General features: G+C 33.9%; 1 protein-coding gene across 1 annotated transcript; it reads left to right on the forward strand.

Annotated features, from left to right (window-relative positions):
• Nucleotides 1–2,102: 2,102 nt before the first annotated feature.
• Nucleotides 2,103–25,868, forward strand: LOC143244095 (myocyte-specific enhancer factor 2A-like). The gene is made up of 9 exons (XM_076488163.1): nt 2,103–2,136; nt 5,863–6,424; nt 17,758–17,900; nt 19,524–19,727; nt 20,305–20,421; nt 21,529–21,673; nt 21,972–22,186; nt 24,349–24,442; nt 25,810–25,868. The coding sequence occupies exons 3-9, from the start codon at nt 17,847–17,849 to the stop codon at nt 25,866–25,868; spliced, it is 888 nt and encodes a 295-aa protein (XP_076344278.1). The 5' UTR covers nt 2,103–2,136; nt 5,863–6,424; nt 17,758–17,846.
• Nucleotides 25,869–26,568: the final 700 nt, after the last annotated feature.

Consider the following 26,568-nt stretch of genomic DNA (forward strand, 5'->3'; position numbering starts at 1 on the left):
AACAAATATAAACAAACGCTTATTTGTTTGTTTTGTTTCTGAGTTTCGCACAAAGCTACACAAGGGCTATCTGCGCTAGCCGTCCCTAATTTAGCAGTGTAAGACTAGAGGGAAGGCATCTAGTCATCACCAACCCATCGCCAACTCTTGGGCTACTCTTTTACCAACGAATAGCGGAATTGACTGTCACATTATAGCGCCCCCACGACTCAAAGAGCTGCATGTTTGTTGCGACGGGGATTCAAACCCGCGACCCTCAGATTATCAGTCGAACGCCTTAACACGCCTGGCCACGCCGGGCAAATATAATAAACAAACGCAAACTCAAAGAAGCCCTACTCATACAACAACTAAAACCAATACAAAGAAAAACCTTTATACCTGTACAAATTAATAACATAACATCCAAATGCAACGCCCCCTATAAATCCGTCCTCGTTTATACTCTCGTCCCTAAGACATGTGCCTTTTAGATTGTACAAATTAGGTAAGTCTGTGATATATTTGTAGGTCTAAATTAACTGAAGTGCTTTATTTTGTGGAAGATGTGTTATATATTGACCCTTAAAGATATGAAAGGGAGGAATAACCCCCCAAATTGGGTCACACGTGCCTATAAAAACCGTGTTCCTTTTCTGGTTCTGCTCATGCCCGGCGGTATCACGTGTGGCAGTTTATTTAACTTCATCACTTTGAACAACGAACAACTCTCTCCTTCTGTCACTTACCATTTGTCCACATACAGCATATTTAACCTATTTTCCCATTAAAAACCGCTTAAAGTTTGGTTCGAGAATACAGGTTTAATACCTATCTATTATTCTGCTACGTTCATCTTAAAGAAAAAGTAGGATAACACCCGTTAAATTGTGTTGTAGGCTCTCTTGTTGAACGGTCTCCCTTTAACGAGTACATAACATCGTGGTTTGTTGTGGCAAGACGTTTGTTGGTGGTGACTGATCAAACTAAATATTCTATAAGCATGTAATTGCCTTGTTATTTATCAATTATAATAACATTTAGTCCGTATAAAGAAAAATCAAGTGAGATTAGACAAAGTGTTAAGTCCAACCTTATCAAATCGCTGATAAAAGAAACAGAGCCAGGTTATATAATTACAGATAAAAAATTAAAATACACCGCGTATTTTGTTTAGTGTGATTAGATTTACCGCTTTTTATTTTCCATAAATTACGTGCTAGTATTATTTAAGTGAAATGTCAAAGGGGAACTCAGAGTTTTTATTAATTTTTATAATTGTTAAGACTCGTTTGTTTTGAATTTCGCACAAAGTTACTCGACGGCTATCTGCGCTAGCCGTCCCTAATTTAGCAGTGTAAGACTAGAGGAAAGGCAGCTAGTTATCACCACCCAACGCCAACTCTTGGACTGCTCTTTTACCAACGAATATTGGGATTGACCGTAACATTATAATGCTCCCACTAATGAAAGGGCGAGCATGTTTGGTGCGACCGGGTTTCGAACCCGCGACCCTCGGATTAGGAGTCGAACGCCTTAACACGCTTGGCCATGCCGGGCAAACTTATTTAAGACTTTGGCGATAATATATCTTTGATATATGTGTGTTTGTGACATACATTTGTACAGCAAGCGGAAGGTTTGTAGCGCGTGCATCATCTTGCAGATGTGCTCTTTGTTGTGAAGATGATTCCAGGAAAGAGTGAACTGTCACATAATTTCTCTGGTTAAAATGTTTGTATTTCAAATATGTTATCAAGTGTTATCTCGATCTTTCTCTTCGGCAGTCACTATCGTTAATGATATATAAATATGTTGTACACATATAAATAAGTCCAAAAACTGTCTTCTCACCAATTTCAATTTCTCGTGATTGTGACGTCATAATTTCACATGGTTTACTGGAAGGTTTTTTAACCTCAACCGTGACTATGGTGCCTACACGTCTGAAACAGAGGTCTTCACTTCGGTTACTATAAGGTGTGTTGCCTCTTTACCTGTGAAAGACGTGACTGAATTGATAGCAAGTAATTTTAATTTTCATTGGATATTATTCCTAATGACGTCAGGTTTAACTACGCATGCCCCCAAAAGCGCGCACGCCTGTTGTGTGACGGAGTTGTTGGCAGACTTGGCTAGACTCCGTGGTGCTTGGAGGTAAGCTGCAAATTTTGTTGACTCTAGTGTAGCTAAACGTTTACGAGAAGAAAATATGAATTATTAAGTTCACGGTAATCATATTGTTATCGTTTAAACTTCTTCTGTCTTTCAATAACATTCTCCTGATTAGCAATAATAATGTTTTTAAAACAATTTATTACGACTGGTATAATATAGTAAAAACTTGTTACGCCAACATACTTTGTAGGTGAAAATAGTTTGGAAAGTAGCCAACCAAGCAGCAGCGGTAAAAATACAGTTTCGATACTTACGGTCGGCAGAGCGCAGGTAGACCATTGTGTAACTTTGTGCTTAAGAGAAAAGAAATAAACAAGTAAAACAATCTATATAGGAAGTGACGTAGCCAGGGGGAGCAAGGGGGTACAGGGGGGCAAGGGGGTACATATATCCCCTAGCGCAGCATCGTAGGGGCGCCGAATTGATGTTACATTATTAGGAATTATGGCTTACATTTTGTCACGAGGGGGCGCGAAAACTGAGTTTGTCCCCGAGCGCTGGAAACCCTAGCTACGCCACTGTTTATAGGAGGAAACATTCGCTTTTTAAGTTTAATTCTTTGTGTATAATTTTCTCAAAGAAGGCGTTGTAATTGCTACAGAGTAGCACACCTTTACTGTTTAAGGTGGGTGCAAGTGTGTAATGTTTTATATACCCTAGTGTTATAAATATAAACCCAAACACGTACATTGGAACAGAGGGGATCAGCCCCCCTCATCTCTAATACGCAGATCCACCACCCACATCAATCCCCTCACCATACATAAATATAAGTAAAACAAAACAAATACTCTGCCTAAACAATATATCAAAGAAAACAAAACAACTTATTATAAGTAACTATTCTACAATTAGTTAGTTAGTTTAGCAAAAATTAAAGAACTTAAGGTAAAAAATAAGTGTTTGCATTAATCTCTGTTTCATTGTATCTTGGCCACTACTGTGTCAAAATGGGCTATATTTGCTCTTCTAATCGTAAACCTTTATGGGGAGGAATTCCCCCGAATACCCCAGCGCTCTAGCTTGTGACAAGTTTAAACACCTTTCATTTTAGTTTCCCTCCACAGTCTTGTTACTCTAAAAAATTAATCAGAAGAGACCATGTGTTTCACTCACTAACATTAAAAAAACAAAACTGAAACTTTATCACCAGGACTATATGTTTAAACTAAATGTGTAATTCGAAAACTGTCTTATTAATCTCATTAGGTTAAATCATTTAACAGGTTTACATAAGCCAAGCATCCTTACCACACTGTAGTAACGGATTTACAGAAACCAAGCATCCTTACCACACTGTAGTAACGTATTTACAGAAGCAAAACATCCTTACCACACTGTAGTAACCGATTTACAGAAACCAAGCATCCTTACCACACTGTAGCAATTGATTTATAGAAACCAAACATCCTTACCACACTGTAGTAATGGATTTACAGAAAAAACAACAACATCCTTACCACATTGTAGTAACGGATTTAGAGAAACGAGAATTATTATAACGCTGCAATAATCAGTTTTACAAAAAAAGTGTCTCATTAACTGTGGCGAACCCTGGTTTCACTGTATATATATATATTATTATTTAGTTTTAGCTGGTTTTAGTTTTTAAAGCCAATCTTCAACATTTCATGTTGTTTTAACGAAACCAACATTTAAATAACGTCTACTCTAATGTGATCAAAATACTGTAATATATATTGTGATATATACTGTAATATATTGTAAAGGAAACTCCGTTCATCTGATTCGTGTAGGTAGTAAAGTTTATCAGTAATATTTTGTTGTTGTGGTTTTAGAGAATTAAAATGTCTTACCTTCTTAATTAGCAAGATATTGTCAGCAATACGGTTAACATGAACTGAAATACTACTTAACAATACTGTTAACATGAACTGAAGTGTTACTTAACAGTACTGTTAACATGAACTGAAATACTACTTAACAATACTGTTAACATGAACTGAAGTGTTACTTAACAGTACTGTTAACATGAACTGAAATACTACTTAACAATACTGTTAACATGAACTGAAGTGTTACTTAATAGTACTGTTAACATGAACTGAAATACTACTTAACAATACTGTTAACATGAACTGAAGTGTTACTTAACAGTACTGTTAACATGAACTGAAATACTACTTAACAATACTGTTAACATGAACTGAAGTGTTACTTAATAGTACTGTTAACATGAACTGAAATACTACTTAACAATACTGTTAACATGAACTGAAGTGTTACTTAACAGTACTGTTAACATGAACTGAAATACTACTTAACAATACTGTTAACATGAACTGAAGTGTTAATTAACAGTACTATTAACATAAACTGAAATGTTAATTAACAGTACTATTAACATGAACTGAAGTGTTAATTAACAATACTGTTAACATGAACTGAAGTGTTACTTAACAGTACTGTTAACATGAACTGAAGTGTTAGTTAACAGTACTATTAACATGAACTGAAGTGTTACTTGACAGTACTGTTAATTATAGTAAACTGAAGCCTTACTCGGTAGCATTCCTAACATGAATCAAAATGTTGTTGGTCAGTGTTTCAACATGAACTGAAGTGTTAACGTGAAGTGAGGCGTTGCTTGGCAATATTTTAGTATGAATTGAAGCGTTCCAGTAAAACGTCCTCCCTTCCTTTTGCTTTAAAGTTTGAATCTATTTGTGGCACATTTCGAAGTCAAGAGAATATGAAGTTGAGTTCTTAGAAAGTATAATTCATTCGTTCTTTATATGTTCATCTAATTTAATCATAAGAAGAAGATTACACCAGAAAACGTGTGAAACTGGTTAATAAACTGGTGTTCCATTCTACACAGCCATGTGTTAACCACTTGCTTTCAGGACAGTTAACCTGTTGCCATGTCATCAAACCAGTCAGAACACTATATAAAAACATTGTGCTACGTTTCCCGCAGGCCCTAATTATGACCGTATTCACATACAATGGATTTCGCCAACTTTCCAAAGAAAGTAGAAGTTTCTGTTTTCTTCAGAGTATCGAACATTGGCCTCAATTTGGCGCGTGACCTTGTTGGTAGTGTCCTAGATATTGACTGGTCGTTCGTTGCTCGTGCTGTCTGTTTCACCCAGTCAGGCGAGCTCTTGTGCCCGGCACAAGGATCAGTTGGCCTAACCAACGGAGACAACTCGGGTGAAGAACCGCTAAATCTAGCAATGTAGGCCACTGGTTTTAGAGGATATCGCCTTGATGGTTCTGTTAGGGTCAACGAATTACTGGTAGTCGTGAGCGTACGTATCACGCCTTCCATCGATTCTTATCTTTCTTCAATACGTATTGTTTCGATTATTGTTTTTGAGTCTAGCGACCTCTGAAGGAATGTACCCAAAGTAAAAAGATACTACGTCACCGTATACGCAGAAACTGTTAACGGCCCACCCTCCCACGTGCTTAAACACCTGATATATGTATGTTATGATAGAGTACATCTCACATCTGTAAACTCAGAATCTCCCCATCCTAACCGACTTTTAACCCCACTGGGGAGCCGGGGGACGTGTACGTAAAAACAAAAACAAGAACTCATGAGTTCCCGAGAAGCGAATCTGTGCTAGGGTTCGTTTTGAAAGTGTCGTGTTGCCTTTAGCGTTATATAGATGAAACAGTGAGTACAACATATGTTATATCAAAGTGTGATACACTTTCTCTGTTTGTTTTTAGGAACTACATTCTGCTGATGTCTGAACGAGAAAGACGTCTTGACAAGAAGGAAAAATAGATGTATATCTTATAGTACACACAACATCGTGTTATTTATGGCACAGACATTTCTATGTTAGTTATTATACACATAGTTCTTACTTAGCTGTAATACACACAACACTGTGTTACTCATAATACAAACAACATCGTGTTATTTATGACACACACAGTTCTGTATATAAATGTTATAACTAACAGTACTGTGTTAGTTATTTTAATGGTGAAAATACATAACACATTGCGTTATTGGCAAGAGACCTTATAATATGCTGTTTATAATACAACAAAAATACACACGTTATAGTGATAACTATAGCACACACAGTACTACATTGAAATAAACAAAACGTGTGTATTCATACAGACACAACACAGAATAAAATGCACGGTATCTTCTATGTTGAATTAATTGTTTGATCTGTAAACTTCGTGACCTGATCTGATACAGATTTCAAGTCTTTAACAGTTTCTTTCTTCAGTTCTACAGTGAAAACAATGGATTACTGACATCAGTAAATAGGTATGTATTTATAGAAAGTTCAACTCTACAGTCTATTAATAGATGTAACTATATTTCATTTCTCTTATTTTAAAGACTCGATCCTCCAAGTGATTAACCAGCTGTTCCTGTATTTTAGAGAACTTAGATATTTGTTCAGATATTTCGGCTCGGAGGTTTTGGGACAAAAACAATCTAATTTCTACAAGAAGTTGGTAATACTTTTATAAAATTACGTAATTTGTGGTTGATTGGTCGCCTAGTTTCGACTGGTCCTTTCGAGTCAGTGCTATACCACGTATCTCAGAACAGCTCATATGGGTATTAACACTTTTATTGGTAAGCAGAGAACAACGTTTCGACCTTCCTCGGCCATCTTCAGGTTAACATTTCTATTTCAAGTGGGTATCTTGTTATTAAGAAATGCTGTACCTTCATGTCCTGTAATCTAAATGATTACGAAACTCATGGATATAGTGATAGAATGTATTATATGATAAACTATCACGTATGTTATACGTTTTTTCCTTCCTTCTTTTCCTTCTTAGTATGATATGTATTTTGCCTTGATTTAGCGTGTGTAATTTTTGATATCCTCTTACGTGTTTTATGGGTTGCTGATACTTGTGTGTTTTGAGAATTGTAAATGGACCTTACAACATTGTGTTGGCGTTTTCTTGTTTTATTTATATTACATACAGTAGACTGAAGTGTTACTAGATAACACCCTGTTAAAGATACCAGGAAAACTCTAAATATTAACATCATATAAACTGAAAGACATTACTTGAAACTGAGTTTGCCGTAGTTTCTCTAGATTTAATTACAATATCTGTTGTTGTTTTGGTGTGATAATAATTCTGTACATAATAAAAATGTTTAAGTTGTAGACAAGCAAGTGTCAAAAACGTAGTTTAAATGGTGTGGGCAGGATTTTTGTAGCCTTTGAGCCTTATATAATGGAGGTTATATGTTCCAAATAAATTCTAAATTATTCTGTAATTCTAAATACATATAAAGTTCTAAGTGAGGTCACCTTGCATGTGAATAAGTCTGTTTGTTTAGAATTTCGCGCAAATCTACCCGAGGGCTATCTGCGCTAGCCGTCCCTAATTTAGCAGTGTAAGACTAGAGGGAAGGCAGCTAGTCATCACCACCCACCGCCAACTCTTGGGCTACTCTTTTACCAAGGAATAGTGGGACTGACCGTCACATTATAACGCCCCCACGGCTGAAAGGGCGAGCATGTTCGGTGCGACTGGGATTCGAACCCGCGACCCTCGGATTACGAGTCGAACGCCTCAACACGCTTGGCCATGCCGGGCCCACGTGAATAAGAATAACAGAGAACTAAAAGCTCATGACGATAGGATACGTTCATCAGAACCGTATCTTCTCTTGGTGTTAGTAAGAGATCTGACTGTTGATGATATACCCTATGGTAAGAGATCTCTCTAATGATGTTGTACCATCTAGTAAGACATCCGTCTATCGATGTTGCACCATGAGGTTGTACAGACCTGTTGACGTCAAACTAGAAGAATGCGTTCATACAGTTAAAAACGTCACAGAAAGTATAATTCCAGCGCCAACTCTTGGGTGTCAAAACGGAAGATGGCAGGCGCTCAGGCCCGGCTTGTTAGACGTCAGACCGGAAATGTTGGCTCTCCTGTGTAGTTAATTTAGAAGACGTTGACCGATGTTTATGATTACGATAAGCCTAGTTGGACTTCATTCGAACGGAAACTAGAAACAGCTATCATCACAAGAATCTAGTTATTCAAATTGATATACGCTCAGCTGTGTCTCGTGTAACTGTAACATGTTCAACGTATCTGAGATTTTTTAGAATATTAAATGGCATGACTTGACAGTTATCACATCCATTATTTTACTTTTAGTCGAGTGTTTATTCAGAAATATGAGCTGATTTTATTTGTCACGTTTGTTTCAATCAGATAATTATTTGTGATACGCAAAACGTGTTTCTCGTATTAACTTTTCATTATATAAACATTTAAACAACCACAACTGTAAATGTTGTAGTTCACAAGTAAAACTGAATATCTAGGTATGTCATTACATTGTTACCTTTCTTGCTAATCTAAAGCTGCTTATGTGACGTATTTTGTTTTGTGTGTATCCGCAGTGAAACACGAGATCTGTTGGTGTCGCACCAGGATCTATCGGTTGATGTTGTACAGTGTGGTGAGGGGCCTATTTGTTGGTAACAGATCTGTCTGTTTATTCTGTTGGTATTGTACCATGCGGTAACAGATCAGTCTATTTATGTTGTACCATATGGTAAGTCTATTGGTTTTGCTCCACGTGGTAAGAGATCTGTTTGTTGGAATTACACCACGTGGTAACAGTTCTGTCTGTGGTGTTAGTAAGGGAACTGTCTGTTGGTATTACACGATATGGTAACATCTGCTCTTGGTGTTAGTAAGAAGTCTGTCTGTTGATGTTATACCCTATGGTAAGAGATCTCTCTAATGATGTTGTACCATCTAGTAAGACATCCGTCTATCGATGTTGCATCATGTGGTAAGGGATCTGTCTGTTGGTGTTATACCATGTGTTAATGGATCTGTCTGTCGGTGTTATACCGTGTATTAATGGATCTGTTCGTTGGTGTTATGCCATGTGTTAATGGATCTGTTTGTCTGTTGGTGTTATATCATGTGTTAATGGATCTGTTTGTCTGTTGGTGTTATGCCGTGTATTAATGGATCTGTTCGTTGGTGTTATGCCATGTGTTAATGGATCTGTTTGTCTGTTGGTGTTATGCCATGTGTTAATGGATCTGTCTGTCTGTTGATGTTATATCATCTGTTTATGGTCTCTTTGTCTATTGATGAAATTAATAGAAATCGTGATTGTACCTATTCTTGATTTATATAAATAAATAATAATAAATAAATAAATTTTTATTTTTCTCGTGTCATCAATCTTGCTTTCTAACACTCTTCACTCTTTGTTCTTTTCAACCGTCACTGGTTTCAAGGATGATAATCACGTGACGGTAGGTTTCAAATTCTTGTACTTGTAGTAGACGATAGGATGTTTTACCATGTTCTTTAAAATTAGAGATAACCGATCAGGACAAGCACTGCTAGAGACATTTATTTATTACAAGTAAACCGGGACAAGCACTGCTAGAGACATTTATTTATTACAAGTAAGCCGGGACAAGCACTGCTAGAGACATTTATTTATTGCAAGTAAGCCGGGACAAGCACTGCTTGAGACATTTATTTATTACAAGTAAGCCGGGACAAGCACTGCTTGAGACATTTATTTATTACAAGTAAACCGGGACAAGCACTGCTAGAGACATTTATTTATTGCAAGTAAGCCGGGACAAGCACTGCTTGAGACATTTATTTATTACAAGTAAGCCGGGACAAGCACTGCTTGAGACATTTATTTATTACAAGTAAGCCGGGACAAGCACTGCTAGAGACATTTATTTATTACAAGTAAACCGGGACAAGCACTGCTAGAGACATTTATTTATTGCAAGTAAGCCGGGACAAGCACTGCTTGAGACATTTATTTATTACAAGTAAGCCGGGACAAGAACTGCTTGAGACATTTATTTATTACAAGTAAGCCGGGACAAGCACTGCTAGAGACATTTATTTATTACAAGTAAGCCGGGACAAGCACTGCTTGAGACATTTATTTATTGCAAGTAAGCCGGGACAAGCACTGCTTGAGACATTTATTTATTGGACTTTCTTGTTTTACGTAAAGGCATGATTCAAGAATGACTTGTATAAAAGTTGTACATTTATTTCGTGTAAATACAACTGACTTATTTGTTCTTGTAGAGGTAAAACAAGGAATAATTTGAAGACAAAAACAAAAATCCATCAGCGAACTACTTAATGAAAGTGTAGTTAGATCAAAATCAACGATCTGTACAAGGATTACAGAAAGATTGAGTAGTGAGTTAATTAGTAAAAGTGTGGTTCTTGTAGCTCAAAATGGCCTCTCAGTAAAAGACTATGCGAGAACTGATTAATGGATGAACTGTAGATAAAAGCTGAAGCGAGTCATCTACCGGTTACTGTACTGACTGTGGAATAATACCGGTTGTATCCAATTTGTAATCGCAGGTCATCAGAATGGCTATAGAAAACATGTCGTCTATTAAAACAGTTCTTCATGTTTCGTGACAGTGTTTTCTTGATGTTTCATCCAGAGCTGTTGATCCTCTCTACTAAGAGAATCACAAGAACAGTTTCCAGTTCTCAAGGGAACGACTAAACTTCTTACAACAGGTGTTTGACCTTTCCAGGTCTGTCGCTTTACTGTTGTAGAGTTATTAAATAAACACATCCACACTTCCTTGATTCCAATTCTTCACGCGCCATAGCTTTCATGTTGCTTGTCACCCAGAATTTCTCTCATGTTTAGAATAAGTGGCGTATCATTATGAAAGTCTAAACTTTTCGTTTTTATTTGGTTGCTTCGATCCAGTGAACAAAGTTAAACCCAATTATTCTCCAAGAACGTAGCCTTTCTCGAAACTTCCTAATAGAATAGTGACATTTACTCTAAGTGGGTACACACAGCAACTTTTATAGCCCTCATCTGAAGTTAACGTGGAAAGTTACTACATAACCTCAGTCGCAATAGACGAAATAAGGTTATCAATTTCCCCTCTCACTGTTGAATATCAACTAACAACTAGTTAGAGCAAACAACAAAAACATGTATGTTTGTTTGTCTGTTATCTAACTACCGCAACTTTCCTGGGCCAATCTAAACCCAACTTTGTGAGATTATAGTTTAAAAGAAAAGGGATGTTGCTGGTGGGTTCACAAGCCCCTCCGCATCTATTATTGCTGTGATTGAGCATATTATATTTTTCGTTAGTTAACTACATTCATAGATGGCGCCACGTCGTTACTTCAAACCAGGCAATTCCTTGTAACACTACACTCGCAGTGTGGGGGCAGGGCACACAAACATCTCAATATATCTCAGAAAGTGTGCTCATCCTTTTCATGTAAGAATACAATGAAAAGAAAATGGAAACCACTATTGCAATAATACATAAACTCAGCTGAAATTTATATTAACAACAGCCACCATAAGACTGATAATACATGAACTGCGATGAAGTTTATACTAACAACAGCCACCATAAGACTGATAATACATAACCTTGCATGAAGTTTATACTAACAACAGCCACAATAGACTGATAATACATAATCTTGGATGACGTTTATACTAACAACAGCCACAATAGACTGATAATACCTAAACTTGGATGAAGTTTATACTAACAACAGCCACAATAGACTGATAATACATAAACTTGGATGAAGTTTATACTAACAATAGCCACAATAGACTGATAATACATAAACTTGGATGAAGTTTATACTAACAACAGCCACAATAGACTGATAATACATAAACTTGGATGAAGTTTATACTAACAACAGCCACCATAAGACTGATAATACATAAACTTGGATGAAGTTTATACTAACAACAGCCACAATAGACTGATAATACATAAACTTGGATGAAGTTTATACTAACAACAGCCACAATAGACTGATAATACATAAACTTGGATGAAGTTTATACTAACAACAGCCACAATAGACTGATAATACATAAACTGGGATGAAGTTTATACTAACAACAGCCACAATAGACTGATAATACATAAACTTGGATGAAGTTTATACTAACAACAGCCACAATAGACTGATAATACATAAACTTGGACGAAGTTTATACTAACAACAGCCACCATAAGACTGATAATACATAAACTTGGATGAAGTTTATACTAACAACAGCCACCATAAGACTGATAATACATAAACTTGATGAAGTTTATACTAACAACAGCCACCATAAGACAGATAATACATAAACATGGATGAAGTTTATACTAACAACAGCCACCATAAAACTGATAATACATAAACTTGGATGAAGTTTATACTAACAACAGCCACCATAAGACTGATAATACATAAACTTGGATGAAGTTTATACTAACAACAGCCACAATAGACTGATAATACATAAACTTGGATGAAGTTTATACTAACAACAGCCACAATAGACTGATAATACATAAACTTGGATGAAGTTTATACTAACAACAGCCACAATAGACTGATAATACATAAACTTGGATGAAGTTTATACTAACAACAACCACAATAGACTGATAATACATAAACTTGGATGAAGTTTATACTAACAACAACCACAATAGACTGATAATACATAAACTGGGATGAAGTTTATACTAACAACAGCCACAATAGACTGATAATACATAAACTTGGATGAAGTTTATACTAACAACAACCACAATAGACTGATAATACATAAACTTGGACGAAGTTTATACTAACAACAGCCACCATAAGACTGATAATACATAAACTTGGATGAAGTTTATACTAACAACAGCCACCATAAGACTGATAATACATAAACTTGATGAAGTTTATACTAACAACAGCCACCATAAGACTGATAATACATAAACTTGGACGAAGTTTATACTAACAACAGTCACAATAGACTGATAATACATAAACTTGGATGAAGTTTATACTAACAACAGCCACCATAAGACAGATAATACATAAACTTGATGAAGTTTATACTAACAACAGCCACCATAAGACAGATAATACATAAACATGGATGAAGTTTATACTAACAACAGCCACCATAAGACTGATAATACATAAACTTGGATGAAGTTTATACTAACAACAGCTACCATAAGACTGATAATACATAAACTTGGATGAAGTTTATACTAACAACAGCCACCATAAGACTGATAATACATAAACTTGGATGAAGTTTATATTAACAACAGCCACAATAGACTGATAATACATAAACTTGGATGAAATTTATATTAACAACAGCCACAATAGACTGATAATACATAAACTTGGATGAAGTTTATACTAACAACAGCCACCATAAGACTGATAATACATAAACTTGGATGAAGTTTATACTAACAACAGCCACCATAAGACACGAAATACGTATTTATTAATGTTCTATATATTAATGTTAACCAACATATACTTCATCCGGTGAAGAACTGTTAGTCTGGCAATATTGTTCATAGAAAGTGTTAACCAACAGCTATTATATTCAGGATAGAACTATCAGTTTCTAATATTCAGTATATAAGCGTTAGACAGTATCTACTTTATCTGGTAAAGAACTGATAATTTAGTATTGTTCTATATAATAGTGTTAACCAGTGTTACTCTATTTCATAAAGAACTGATAATTTAGTATTGTTCTATATAATAGTGTTAACCAGTGTTACTCTATTTCATAATCAACTGATAATTTAGTATTGTTCTATATAATAGTGTTAACCAGTGTTACTCTATTTCATAAAGAACTGATAATTTATTATTGTTCTATATAGTAGTGTTAACCAGTGTTACTCTATTTCATAAAGAACTGATAATTTAGTATTGTTCTATATAATAGTGTTAACCAGTGTTACTCTATTTCATAATCAACTGATAATTTAGTATTGTTCTATATAATAGTGTTAACCAGTGTTACTCTATTTCATAATCAACTGATAATTTAGTATTGTTCTATATAATAGTGTTAACCAGTGTTACTCTATTTCATAAAGAACTGATAATTTATTATTGTTCTATATAGTAGTGTTAACCAGTGTTACTCTATTTCATAAAGAACTGATAATTTAGTATTGTTCTATATAATAGTGTTAACCAGTGTTACTCTATTTCATAATCAACTGATAATTTAGTATTGTTCTATATAATAGTGTTAACCAGTGTTACTCTATTTCATAAAGAACTGATAATTTAGTATTGTTCTATATAATAGTGTTAACCAGTGTTACTCTATTTCATAAAGAACTGATAATTTAGTATTGTTCTATATAATAGTGTTAACCAGTGTTACTCTATTTCATAAAGAACTGATAATTAGTATTGTTCTATATAATAGTGTTAACCAGTGTTACTCTATTTCATAAAGAACTGATAATTTAGTATTGTTCTATATAATAGTGTTAACCAGTGTTACTCTATTTCATAATGAACTGATAATTTAGTATTGTTCTATATAATAGTGTTAACCAGTGTTACTCTATTTCATAATCAACTGATAATTTAGTATTGTTCTATATAATAGTGTTAACCAGTGTTACTCTATTTCATAAAGAACTGATAATTTATTATTGTTCTATATAGTAGTGTTAACCAGTGTTACTCTATTTCATAAAGAACTGATAATTTAGTATTGTTCTATATAATAGTGTTAACCAGTGTTACTCTATTTCATAATCAACTGATAATTTAGTATTGTTCTATATAATAGTGTTAACCAGTGTTACTCTATTTCATAAAGAACTGATAATTTAGTATTGTTCTATATAATAGTGTTAACCAGTGTTACTCTATTTCATAAAGAACTGATAATTTAGTATTGTTCTATATAATAGTGTTAACCAGTGTTACTCTATTTCATAATCAACTGATAATTTAGTATTGTTCTATATAATAGTGTTAACCAGTGTTACTCTATTTCATAATCAACTGATAATTTAGTATTGTTCTATATAATAGTGTTAACCAGTGTTACTCTATTTCATAAAGAACTGATAATTTATTATTGTTCTATATAGTAGTGTTAACCAGTGTTACTCTATTTCATAAAGAACTGATAATTTAGTATTGTTCTATATAATAGTGTTAACCAGTGTTACTCTATTTCATAAAGAACTGATAATTTAGTATTGTTCTATATAATAGTGTTAACCAGTGTTACTCTATTTCATAAAGAACTGATAATTTAGTATTGTTCTATATAATAGTGTTAACCAGTGTTACTCTATTTCATAAAGAACTGATAATTAGTATTGTTCTATATAATAGTGTTAACCAGTGTTACTCTATTTCATAAAGAACTGATAATTTAGTATTGTTCTATATAATAGTGTTAACCAGTGTTACTCTATTTCATAATGAACTGATAATTTAGTATTGTTCTATATAATAGTGTTAACCAGTGTTACTCTATCTCATACAAAATGACAATTTAGTAATATTGTGCATACAAGTGTGATGAAACATTTACTGTATCCCGTAAAGAACTGCCAGTCTAGTAACATTGTATATAAAAAGTGCTGACCAACAGCTTCTATATTCAATAGAGAACTGTCAGTGGAGTAATTTTTTATATAGAAAATGTAAAATAACAGTTACTACATCCTATAAAGTACTGTCAGTTTAGTAATATTCTATATATAAGAGTTAACCCATATCTACTATATCCAGTGAAGGACATCTACTATATCCAGTGAAGGACTGTCAGTTTATTAATGTTCTATATATTGTGTCATCCAGCATCTCCTGTATGTGGTAAAGAACTGTCAGTTTGGTAATGTTCTATATATAAGAGTTAACCCATATCTACTATATCCAGTGAAGGACTGTCAGTTTAGTAATGCTCTATATAACACTGTTAACCAATATCTACTTTATCTGGTAAAAATATGTGAATTTACTAATGTTCTACCTATAAGTGTTAACCAATATCTTCTTCATCTGGTAAAGAACTGTCAGTTTAGTAATGTTATATATATTTATTTGTAACCAACGTTTACTCAATCTGGTAAAGAATTGTTATTTCAGTATGAAATGACCAAGGATAATATATATATAATATAATATAATATAATATAATATAATATAATATAATATAATATAATATAATATAATATAATATAATATAATATAATATAATATAATATAATATAATATAATATAATATAATATAATATAATATAATATATATCTCTTGTTAAATATTTCTAAATCTCTAAATATCATTTGTACCTTCACGTTTTAGTAGATTAATAATAATTGTAGAAAAATGATTATTTTAATGTTCTTACAATATTATGTAAGTCTACTCTTAAACAGTGTGTGATTGTGTTAAAAAACTGGTTCCTATAATTATTGAATATTAAATGGCTTGTGTTAAAGAAATAGATATTTAATTATTGAATATTACATGGAATGTGTTAAACAAATGATTCATATAACTATTGAATATTACATAACTTGTTTTAATCACTGTGTTAAGGCCCGGCATGGCCAGGTGGGTTAAGGCGTGCGACTTGTAATCTGAGGGTCGCGCGTTTGCATCCGCGTTGCACCAAACATGCTCACCTTTTCAGCCGTGGGGGCGCTATAATGTGACGGTCAATCCCACTATTTGATGGTAAAAGAGTAGCCCAAGAGTTGGCGGTGAGTGGTGATGACTAGCTGCCTTCCCTGTTGTCTTACATTGATAAATTATGGACGGCTAGCGCAGATAGGTCTCGAGTAGCTTTGCGCGAAATTTAAAAACAAACACCGTGATAAACAAACTGCTAAACACAAACGAGGCCCGGCATGGCCAAGCGTGTTAAGGCGTGCGACTCGTAATCTGAGGATCGCGGGTTCGCATCCCCATCACACTAAACATGCTCGCCCTTTCAGCCATGGGGGCGTTATAATGTGACGGTCAATTCCACTATTCGTTGGTAAAAGAGTAGCCCAAGAGTTGGCGGTGGGTGGTGATGACTAGCTGCCTTCCCCTCTAGTCTTACACTACTAAATTAGGGACGGCTAGCACAGATAGCCGTCGAGTAGCTTTGGGCGAAATTCAAAACAAACAAACACCAAAACACAAACAAACTTGGCAGGGCTTTAGTTTAGAGAGAGAAAAGTCTGAGGAATTCTCTCCCTACCAGGGGTGTTTGGAACGTTGTGGTTCCTCTTCGTCCCCGCTCATGGAAGATTATTTACTTTTCCGTGGTAGTTTTCTTGTAATTTGACTTGACTTGTTTAAGGTGATGAAGTGAGATGGGGTATTATGAAAATGATGGGTGAGAAAGGAGGGTGAGTGAAAGGAGGCACAAGGGAAGCCAGGCCAGGCCGGAGCCCGTAGTCCATAAAGCCAACGAGACATGAACTCAATCGGCACAAATCGGGGCTCGGCAAGAATATTGCCTTGGCTGGGACCTAAAGATCCAATGCCTGAGATTTGGATGTAAGGGGGAAGCGGGAGTGCCCCGAGAAAACCTACTTTCACATAACAGGCACCAAATGGTTTTACCTGTCCTGATATATAATATTAGTTTTAAGCATACTGGATCTTCCTAAGAAATAGCTTTTGTAGTTTGTATGTGGTAAAATGTTTAACACATTTGTTTATTTATGTTGTGTGCTTGTAACACGTCTAAACTTTATAGTTCATTTAACAGACCAAGGAGAAATATCACTGATCTTTTAAAGGAAGTGAAGTCATTAGATTTGACTAGGAAGTGACGTCATTGGATTTAAATAGGAAGTGACGTTCGAAAAGGAGCCTCTTGTCGATTAAAATGGGCCGTAAGAAGATTCGAATATCACAGATTGTTGACGATCGAAACCGACAGGTGGGTCTTTAAACAGAATCACAACTTGAACTTTTTGTGATTAACACATTAATCGTTGTTAAAGGAAAGCTTTATTAATTATACATTATTTTACGGGATAGTCCTGTAACGGATATCTCTAAAGTAAATATTTCCAGACCAATATTTCTGTGAGAAAGTCTTTGAACAACAATTTGAACTTTTTGTTCAAAACGTTTATTTTATTGAAAATTTATGTACAAAGCTAGATTTTTATGACAGTTAGTTAGAAATATTTCACTGTCCCAAGCTGAGAGAGGGAAAATGCGAGTTCCACCGCTGTCTTCTTAGCGAACTTAATCTCAATGGAGACAAGTGCACACAGGCACTGCTAGTGATGGTTTTTCCTGGTCTAAATATTTCCATGGACCACTAACAACACTGTATCTAAGTCTAGACTTAATATTTGCTTTAAGCCAAATTAAATCGATTTAGCAGTCATTTTTCAGCCCAGGTATTTTGCCCCGATCCCCACTTTCAGCCCAGAAACTGTGCCCTGACTCCCACTTTGAACCTTCGAACACAGGGAGGCAACCGGTGGTCAGCAGGTTACTGCTGTTCATTTTTATATACATGTTCTCGCTCAGGATTAGTCTTAGGGTTTGCTTCACTGAAATCTTGATTTCAATACTCGTGACAGGCAGAGCACAAATAACACATTGTGTAGCTTTGTGCTTAAAATAACAAACATTGGTGCACATATTTTTACTCTCTCTACTACTTACACTAAGTGGTCATTGTAAGTTAGTGAGCACTGAGGATTGATATAAACAACTTGTTTGTTTCTGAAGTTCACGCAAAGCTACAAGAGGGCTATCTGCGCTAACTCTCCCTAATTTAGCAGTGCAAGTGGGTGATATTTAGCACCCACCACCAACTCTTGAACTACTCTTTTCCCAACGAATAGTGTGATTGACTATAACATTATATATCCCTACGGCTGAAAGGGCGAGCATGTTTTGTGCAACGGAGGTTCGAACCCGAGGCCCTCAGATTACGAGTCGCGTACCTAAACCACCTGGCCATACAAGTGGAGATGTGGACTGTTGCCAGAAACTTTAGCAACAGGACTAACAGACGAAACTTAGCTTGAATTAAAAACTGCAAAAACCAAGCACATTAATACAGTATAATATCTGTATTATTAAATTAATTCGAAATTAGTTTATAATATTTATGGAAAATTAAGAACAATATTAATTATTTTAACTAGAATCACTGAGAACGATATTTTTAACTCTTTAATGAAGCAAGCTAAATGTTTATTTCTGAATTTAATATGAGTTCAAACCTTTCCTTTTGTAATTTTATCGAAGTAGAAATGGATCCATGATTTATGTGATTGACTTCTTACTTCCAGAAGACAAAATAATATTATTTAATTAAATGAGGTTTTATCATAATTACTCCCTGGTAATGAGGTAGTTAAGTTAATGATATATAAAAATATTAGTAGAGTGTGCACTTTCATTATATTTTTATAGTATGTTTACGTTTAATAAAATTAGAAGCTGGTTCGTCTATTAATTAATGTTGTAATTCGATACCTAACGTTATAAACGCAAAGTATTAACCAGCCTATTTTATCGTTTTTCACTTGAACAGGTAACTTTTAATAAGCGAAAGTTCGGGCTTATGAAAAAGGCTTACGAACTGAGTGTCTTGTGCGACTGCGAGATTGCATTAATCATTTTTAACACCACCAACAAACTGTTCCAGTACGCAAGTACGGACATGGACAAGATACTGTTGAAGTACACTGAATACAACGAACCCCACGAAAGCAGAACCAACAGCGACATTATGGAAGTACGTGAAGTCGTCTTTAGCTAAAACAGTTTTACTTCTATGACATGGTGGTTTGGTTTTTGGAATAGGTTGCCTTCACACGTGGTATATGCTATTAATTTAAGGAAGTCCAAGGAAAGGTTTCATACATATTTGAATAACAAGGACTTGGTTTAGAAGTTTTATTTTTATTTCAGAGTTTAATATAATGGACGAGATGGCCTAGATAGACCAACAGCTCCTTTGTTGGATTTGAATTATATATTGGAACTCTTATAAAGTTGATGTCTGTTATGATACAAGAAAATAATTTTTTTAAGGTTTTTATTATCCAGGTGTGAAGATGTCAAATATGTACGTAGTTATCCATGTGTGACCATGTTTTTATGTGACGTATAAACTGATTTGTTTAGGTTAGGTGACAACATGTTTTTATGTGAGGTATAAACTGATTTTTTTAGGTGACAACATGTTTTTATGTGAGGTATAAACTGATTTTTTTAGGTGACAACATGTTTTTCTGTGAGATATGAACTAATTTTTTTAGGTAAAACATGAAGTTATTGTTTATTCTAACATAAGCATGTTTTCACTCCAGGCGGTGTTTAAAAAGGAACATAAGAACACGATGAATGAATGCAGTAGTCCAGATAATGACTTCTTCCATCCTTCACAAGATTCTTATCCTCACAATATACTTCTAAATGAAACTAGAGTAAGGTGACCTTTATTCTGATTCCTTAAGATAAACCTGGCTCAGATAACACTATGTAGCACAAGTTTTGTTCCTGGATAGTATGTGTTATTTCTTAATTGCTTATGTTGTAAAAGTACACAAAATGGCCATTATTCCCTTCAAACTTTACTTTTGTGACCTGGATAATGAAATTTAGAAATTAACCCATTTCTACGTAAAAACGGGCAAACTTGTACATTTCAATTTACATAATATCTGAATAAAACAACGTATGAATCAAGATTTACATGTATTTATACTAAAGTTATACAAAAATGTTTAGAAGTGAATAGTTTTTCGAGATTTGCGACTGTAATGTAAATCACTTTCACGTATCAGCCCCCAAATATAATCTCCTATCATGTTTTTGTTATACACTCCGAGGTGACAAAAGCAAAGTTTGAAGAGATAAATAGGCCTTTTCCATTTACTTTAGGCATAAGCAATTGGGAAATAATACTTTCTGCCCAGGAACAAGAAAAAGTTAAAAATTTTGTTACATAGTGTAATTTCTTTGAAAGGACAAATTACAAAAGCATGTTTTATTATTAATTACTAACACGTGTACTTTTTAGTAATGTAAAACTGGTAAATTAATGGAGTTTTTGTTCATTTCGGTGAGAGAGTGTCTAAAGTACATCTACACAAAAACTTAGTTTATTAACTTAACGTATGTTGCAATAATTATGTTTTTGCTGTAAGCTATTAGGCTTAACGTATTCAGTAATAAATGCTCATTGCTTAAATTTTTAAAGTGTATCCAAAGTACAATTAGACATGAACCTTAGCTCCTTCGGCTTTCTTATGCACTAATACTTCATTTGTGTTTAAGTGTAATTTTGATTTTGTCATTTATAATTTTGTTGATAATTTAATTATTTTACTTTTACGTTATAGTGGAATCCGAAAATTTCCAGTGTTAAAAACTCAGAATGATTCCAAACTGAAATCTAACATCTTATTGTATTCAAAATTCTCTAAACAGTTGCTGTTTGTATACAATGATATTATGTTTCAGAGCTCACTCTAATTATTAACATTATAAAGTAGATTTAATATAAAATTAATAATAATTTTTATTTTTAGCATCAGCCGATGAATGTGACACTCGAATCCCTTGCAGTACCAATTAACCAAGCAGTATACGACACGAACACTTCTGACCAAGCCATGCAACTTTCGCCACAGGTGTCGCCATCTGCACCTCTTAGCCGCCATTTTAGTCCTACAGGTAGGTTCAATTCAGTTATAGATTTTATGTTTTTTAACAATATCAGTGAAATAAAAACTTGCAAATATAAATACCTGAGCTCGGAACTCCAACTAGCAGGATTCTCACGTAACCAACTCAGATATCAGAGAAGATAATATTTTGGTGAGTAATATATTTTTAATATCCAAGAAATGTGAAATATCAAAACTATTCATGTTTCATTCGACGTCTTTTCAAATTACTAAAGTTACGACTCAGGAAAGCAATTCTTCTTATTAATAGTAAAACAACTTGGAAATGTTTGTATGTGTTGCAGGAAACATGATAGACGGTCCTCAGATAAACCCTCAAGGTTATAACCACCATTCGCAAGAAAACAGCGTGTCCTTGGAAAACAGGTCGCCTAATGGGCTAGCCACGAAACAACAAGTATCTCTCGGTAGACAACATCTCTCCCATTCTCAGAATGAAAATAGGCTCAATGGTCAGTTATTGGTGACCCATGCCAACGCCAGAGCAAGTAACGCAGTGGTAAGCGAAGAGAAACCACTTTCATGACAGAACACACTCATATTTCCGTTTCATTAGTACAGAATAATAAGATAGAATGTTCTCTAGTTATTATAAACTGCCTTGAAAATTAATTTGTATGTCTCAGTGGCTGACCACTGATTTCAAACAATATCTCAAATAAAAATGCTTCGTCACTGACTGATTGATTCAAATAATGTTCTGTGTCTCAATCAGCATGGTTGGTATAGGTGTTATCACTTATACTGATAAACAGAGAACAACGTTTCGACTTTCCTAGGTCACCTTCAGATTAAGAAAGAGAGAGTTTGAATGTGATCTTTGACGGACACATGTCTTAGGGACGAGAATATAAACGGGTATGGGATTGTAGGGGGCGTTGCAGGTGTATGTTAGGTTATTAATTAGTATGGGTATAAAGATGTTCCTTCATATTGATTTAATTTTGGTTTTAGTTGCTGTATAAGTAGGGCTTCTTTGAATTTGCGTTTATTTATATTTGTTTCCCTACTTTGTATCTGGATGTTTTCTATGGTTATGTTGTGTTTATTTGATTTGCAGTGTTCAAAAACATGTGAAGGTGTTTTTGAATCTCTGTCTTTCTTAACCTGAATATGACCTATCAGTAAAAGTGTTAATACCCATACCAGCCGTTCTGAGAAACATTTTTATTTCAAGTGGGTTTCTCGTCATCAAGAAAAAATGCTCTATATAAAATTTTTTTGTAAATGGCTGACTGTCCCCAGCTGGTACAATTGTAAGCCAACGGATTTATAATGGTAAAATCAGGGACTCGATTCGCCTTGGTAGACACATCAGATGGCCCGATTTAAAACGTCTTGTAACTGATTGAGTTAAACAGTGCTGTCTTTAAAACGTTTTGTAACTGATTGATTTAAACAATGATCTATTTAAAATAATAAGATGATATTTATACTTTATAATGCATTATGACTTGGGATGATGTGATGTGTTTGTACTTAATAAGATGATATTTGTACTTTATAAAGTATTATTTATATTATTTCACAGCAAGGTAAACCGTTGTTTGGATCATCACAAATATATGGATATATTTAGTTCGGCTTCCTTACCCTTATCACTTATTAAATACTAATTTAATATAGTTATTGACTTACAAGCTTAATTATTACTGGTATATTGATTAATTAATATTTTAATAATTTTTAACTATTTAGGTGTGATAGTATATTTAAAGTAGCTGCTAAAACTGGTTCATTTAATCATAAAAACGCTAAGTTAAATATGTTAAAACTGGTTCATTTAATCATAAAAACGCTAAGTTAAATATGTTAAAACTGGTTCATTTAATCAAGGAAACACTAAGTTAACTCAGTTAAATCTGATTTGTTTGAACAACAAGAAATACGAAGTTTAGTGCCCTCGCTAGTACAGCGGTATGTCTTCGGATTTACAACGCAAAATCAGCGGTTCGATTCCCCTCGGTGGGCTCAGCAGCTAGCCCGACGTGGCTTTGCTATAAGAAAACACACTAACACACACACGAAGTTTAGTCTGATAAAATACAAAAATACAATGAGAAACAACAAATTTGTCTGGGTATTTCTATTGAAGAAAGCACACTGGCTATACAGGAACTATTAATACACAAACAACGTTTCAGTTGCGCGGGAATCGACCACTAAATATCAGCGTTGTACCTTAAGCGAATAGCAGATGACAGTAAAAGGTTAATTTGCTATAATGTACCTATACAGACTGTTTCAATAATATAGAATTCCATGTTTCTACACTTCACACACTAACTACAAACAGTTCTCAGCGGTCAGCCCGAAGTATCACTTCGCTAAACCTCTAGCTTAGATCATCGTCAGAGAACAATATTGTGTTCACCGTCAAACAGGAAATGGTCCTGTTGCCACTAAGACGTGCTCCATCTTGAGGGGCCGTCATAGCTATTATTCGATTAAAGCAGCTCAAGAGTTGGCGGAAGGTGCTACAAACATACTGCCTTTCTCTCTCCTTGTAAGCCCTTTTGTATAGTTTGTGAATTTCCCAAACAACAAAGCAATACTGAAACCTACTTAGTTTTGTATCTAAAACAAAATCTTAACCATTGTCATCAATACTTTAATTTTTATGACTTCTTAATTTAAATATATAGATTACTTTTATTGTAGTCTCCCCATATGATTCATTCTCCAGTGATGTCGTCACCACGCATGCGTGGTGTTAGCGATTATTCCAACGGAGTTTCCTCTTCCTTTCGAGCAGGTATGTATTGTATTCTTATAGTATCTTGAAGTTCAACCACTCCAACACGATAAATGGTTTACGTCTAGATAATTATTATTAAATCTCGTGTGTACAATATCGGTTTGTCATAAAATTTGTGGTTAATTAATAATAATAAATAATCGCAGCTACATTCTGATAAGATTTGAAATGAGAGAAAATTATTGAACAACTCTAAAAAGAATTACGTGGTCAATATTTTGTTCAAACGTGGTTCATCAATGGAAAATACTACCTTACATAAAAATAGGACGGTGTTCACGAGAAGTTTAGTGTATAGTATATGTATCAGAAGTTTAGTGCATGGTATATGTACTAGAAGTTCAAACTATATAGTAGGTACTAGAAATTTAGTGTATACTATACGTACTAGACGTTTAGTGTATGATACATGCACCAGAAGTTTAGTGCATGCTATATGTACTAGACGTTTAGTGTACAGTGTATTTATTAGATATTTAGTGTATGGTATACGTACTAGAAGATTAGACTATATTGTATGTACTAGAAGTTTAAACTATACAATATTTACTAGTAGTTTAGATTATATTGTACTTACGAGAAGTTAGATTATATTGTGTTTAGTAGGAAGTTAGTGTATAATATATAAACTAGAGTTTAGACTATATTGTATGAACTAGAAGTTTAGAGCGTACTGTATTTTCTAGCAGTTTAGACAATATTGTATGTACTACAAGTTTAGTCTATATGGTATATACTTGAAGTTTAGACTACTTTACACTAGTAGTTTAGATTATACTGTATGCACTTGAAGTTTAGACTACTTTATACTAGTAGTTTAGATTATACTGTATGCACTTGAAGTTTAGACTACTTTATACTAGTAGTTTAGATTATACTGTATGCACTTGAAGTTTAGACTACTTTATACTAGTAGTTTAGATTATACTGTATGCACTTGAAGTTTAGACTACTTTATACTAGTAGTTTAGATTATACTGTATGCACTTGAAGTTTAGACTACTTTATACTACTAGTTTAGATTATACTGTATGCACTTGAAGTTTAGACTACTTTATACTAGTAGTTTAGATTATACTGTATGCACTTGAAGTTTAGACTACTTTATACTACTAGTTTAGATTATACTGTATGCACTTGAAGTTTAGACTACTTTATACTAGTAGTTTAGATTATACTGTATGCACTTGAAGTTTAGACTACTTTATACTAGTAGTTTAGATTATACTGTATGCACTTGAAGTTTAGACTACTTTATACTAGTAGTTTAGATTATACTGTATGCACTTGAAGTTTAGACTGTATTGTGTTTAATATAAGTTTAAACTATATTGTATGTACTAGAAGTTTACATTATATTGTAGATACTAGAAGTTTAGACTATACTGAGTTTACTAGAAATTTGAATGTACTAGAAGCATAGACTCTATTGAATGTACAACAAGTTCAGACTGTACTATATGCACTAGAAGTTTAGTGTACAGCATATATACTGGAAATTTAGTGGGGAGTATATACTAGAAGTTTATACTACTGTATATACTAAAACTTTATACTATTGTATATATACTAGAAGTTTATACTACTGTATACACTAGAAGTTTATACTATTGTATACACTAGAAGTTTATACTATTATATACACTAGAAGTTTATACTATTGTATATACACTAGAAGTTTATACTACTGTATACACTAGAAGTTTATACTATAGTATACACTAGAAGTTTATACTATTGTATATACACTAGAAGTTTATACTATTGTATACACTAGAAGTTTATACTATTATATACACTAGAAGTTTATACTATTGTATATACACTAGAAGTTTATACTACTGTATACACTAGAAGTTTATACTATAGTATACACTAGAAGTTTATACTATTGTATATACACTAGAAGTTTATACTATTGTATATACACTAGAAGTTTATACTATTGTATACACTAGAAGTTTATACTATTGTATACACTAGAAGTTTATACTATTATATACACTAGAAGTTTATACTATTGTATATACACTAGAAGTTTATACTATTGTATACACTAGAAGTTTATACTATTGTATACACTAGAAGTTTATACTATTGTATACACTAGAAGTTTATACTAT

Source organism: Tachypleus tridentatus, chromosome 2 (genome assembly GCF_004210375.1).
Source record: "Tachypleus tridentatus isolate NWPU-2018 chromosome 2, ASM421037v1, whole genome shotgun sequence".
Classification (NCBI taxonomy): Eukaryota; Metazoa; Arthropoda; class Merostomata; order Xiphosura; family Limulidae; genus Tachypleus; species Tachypleus tridentatus.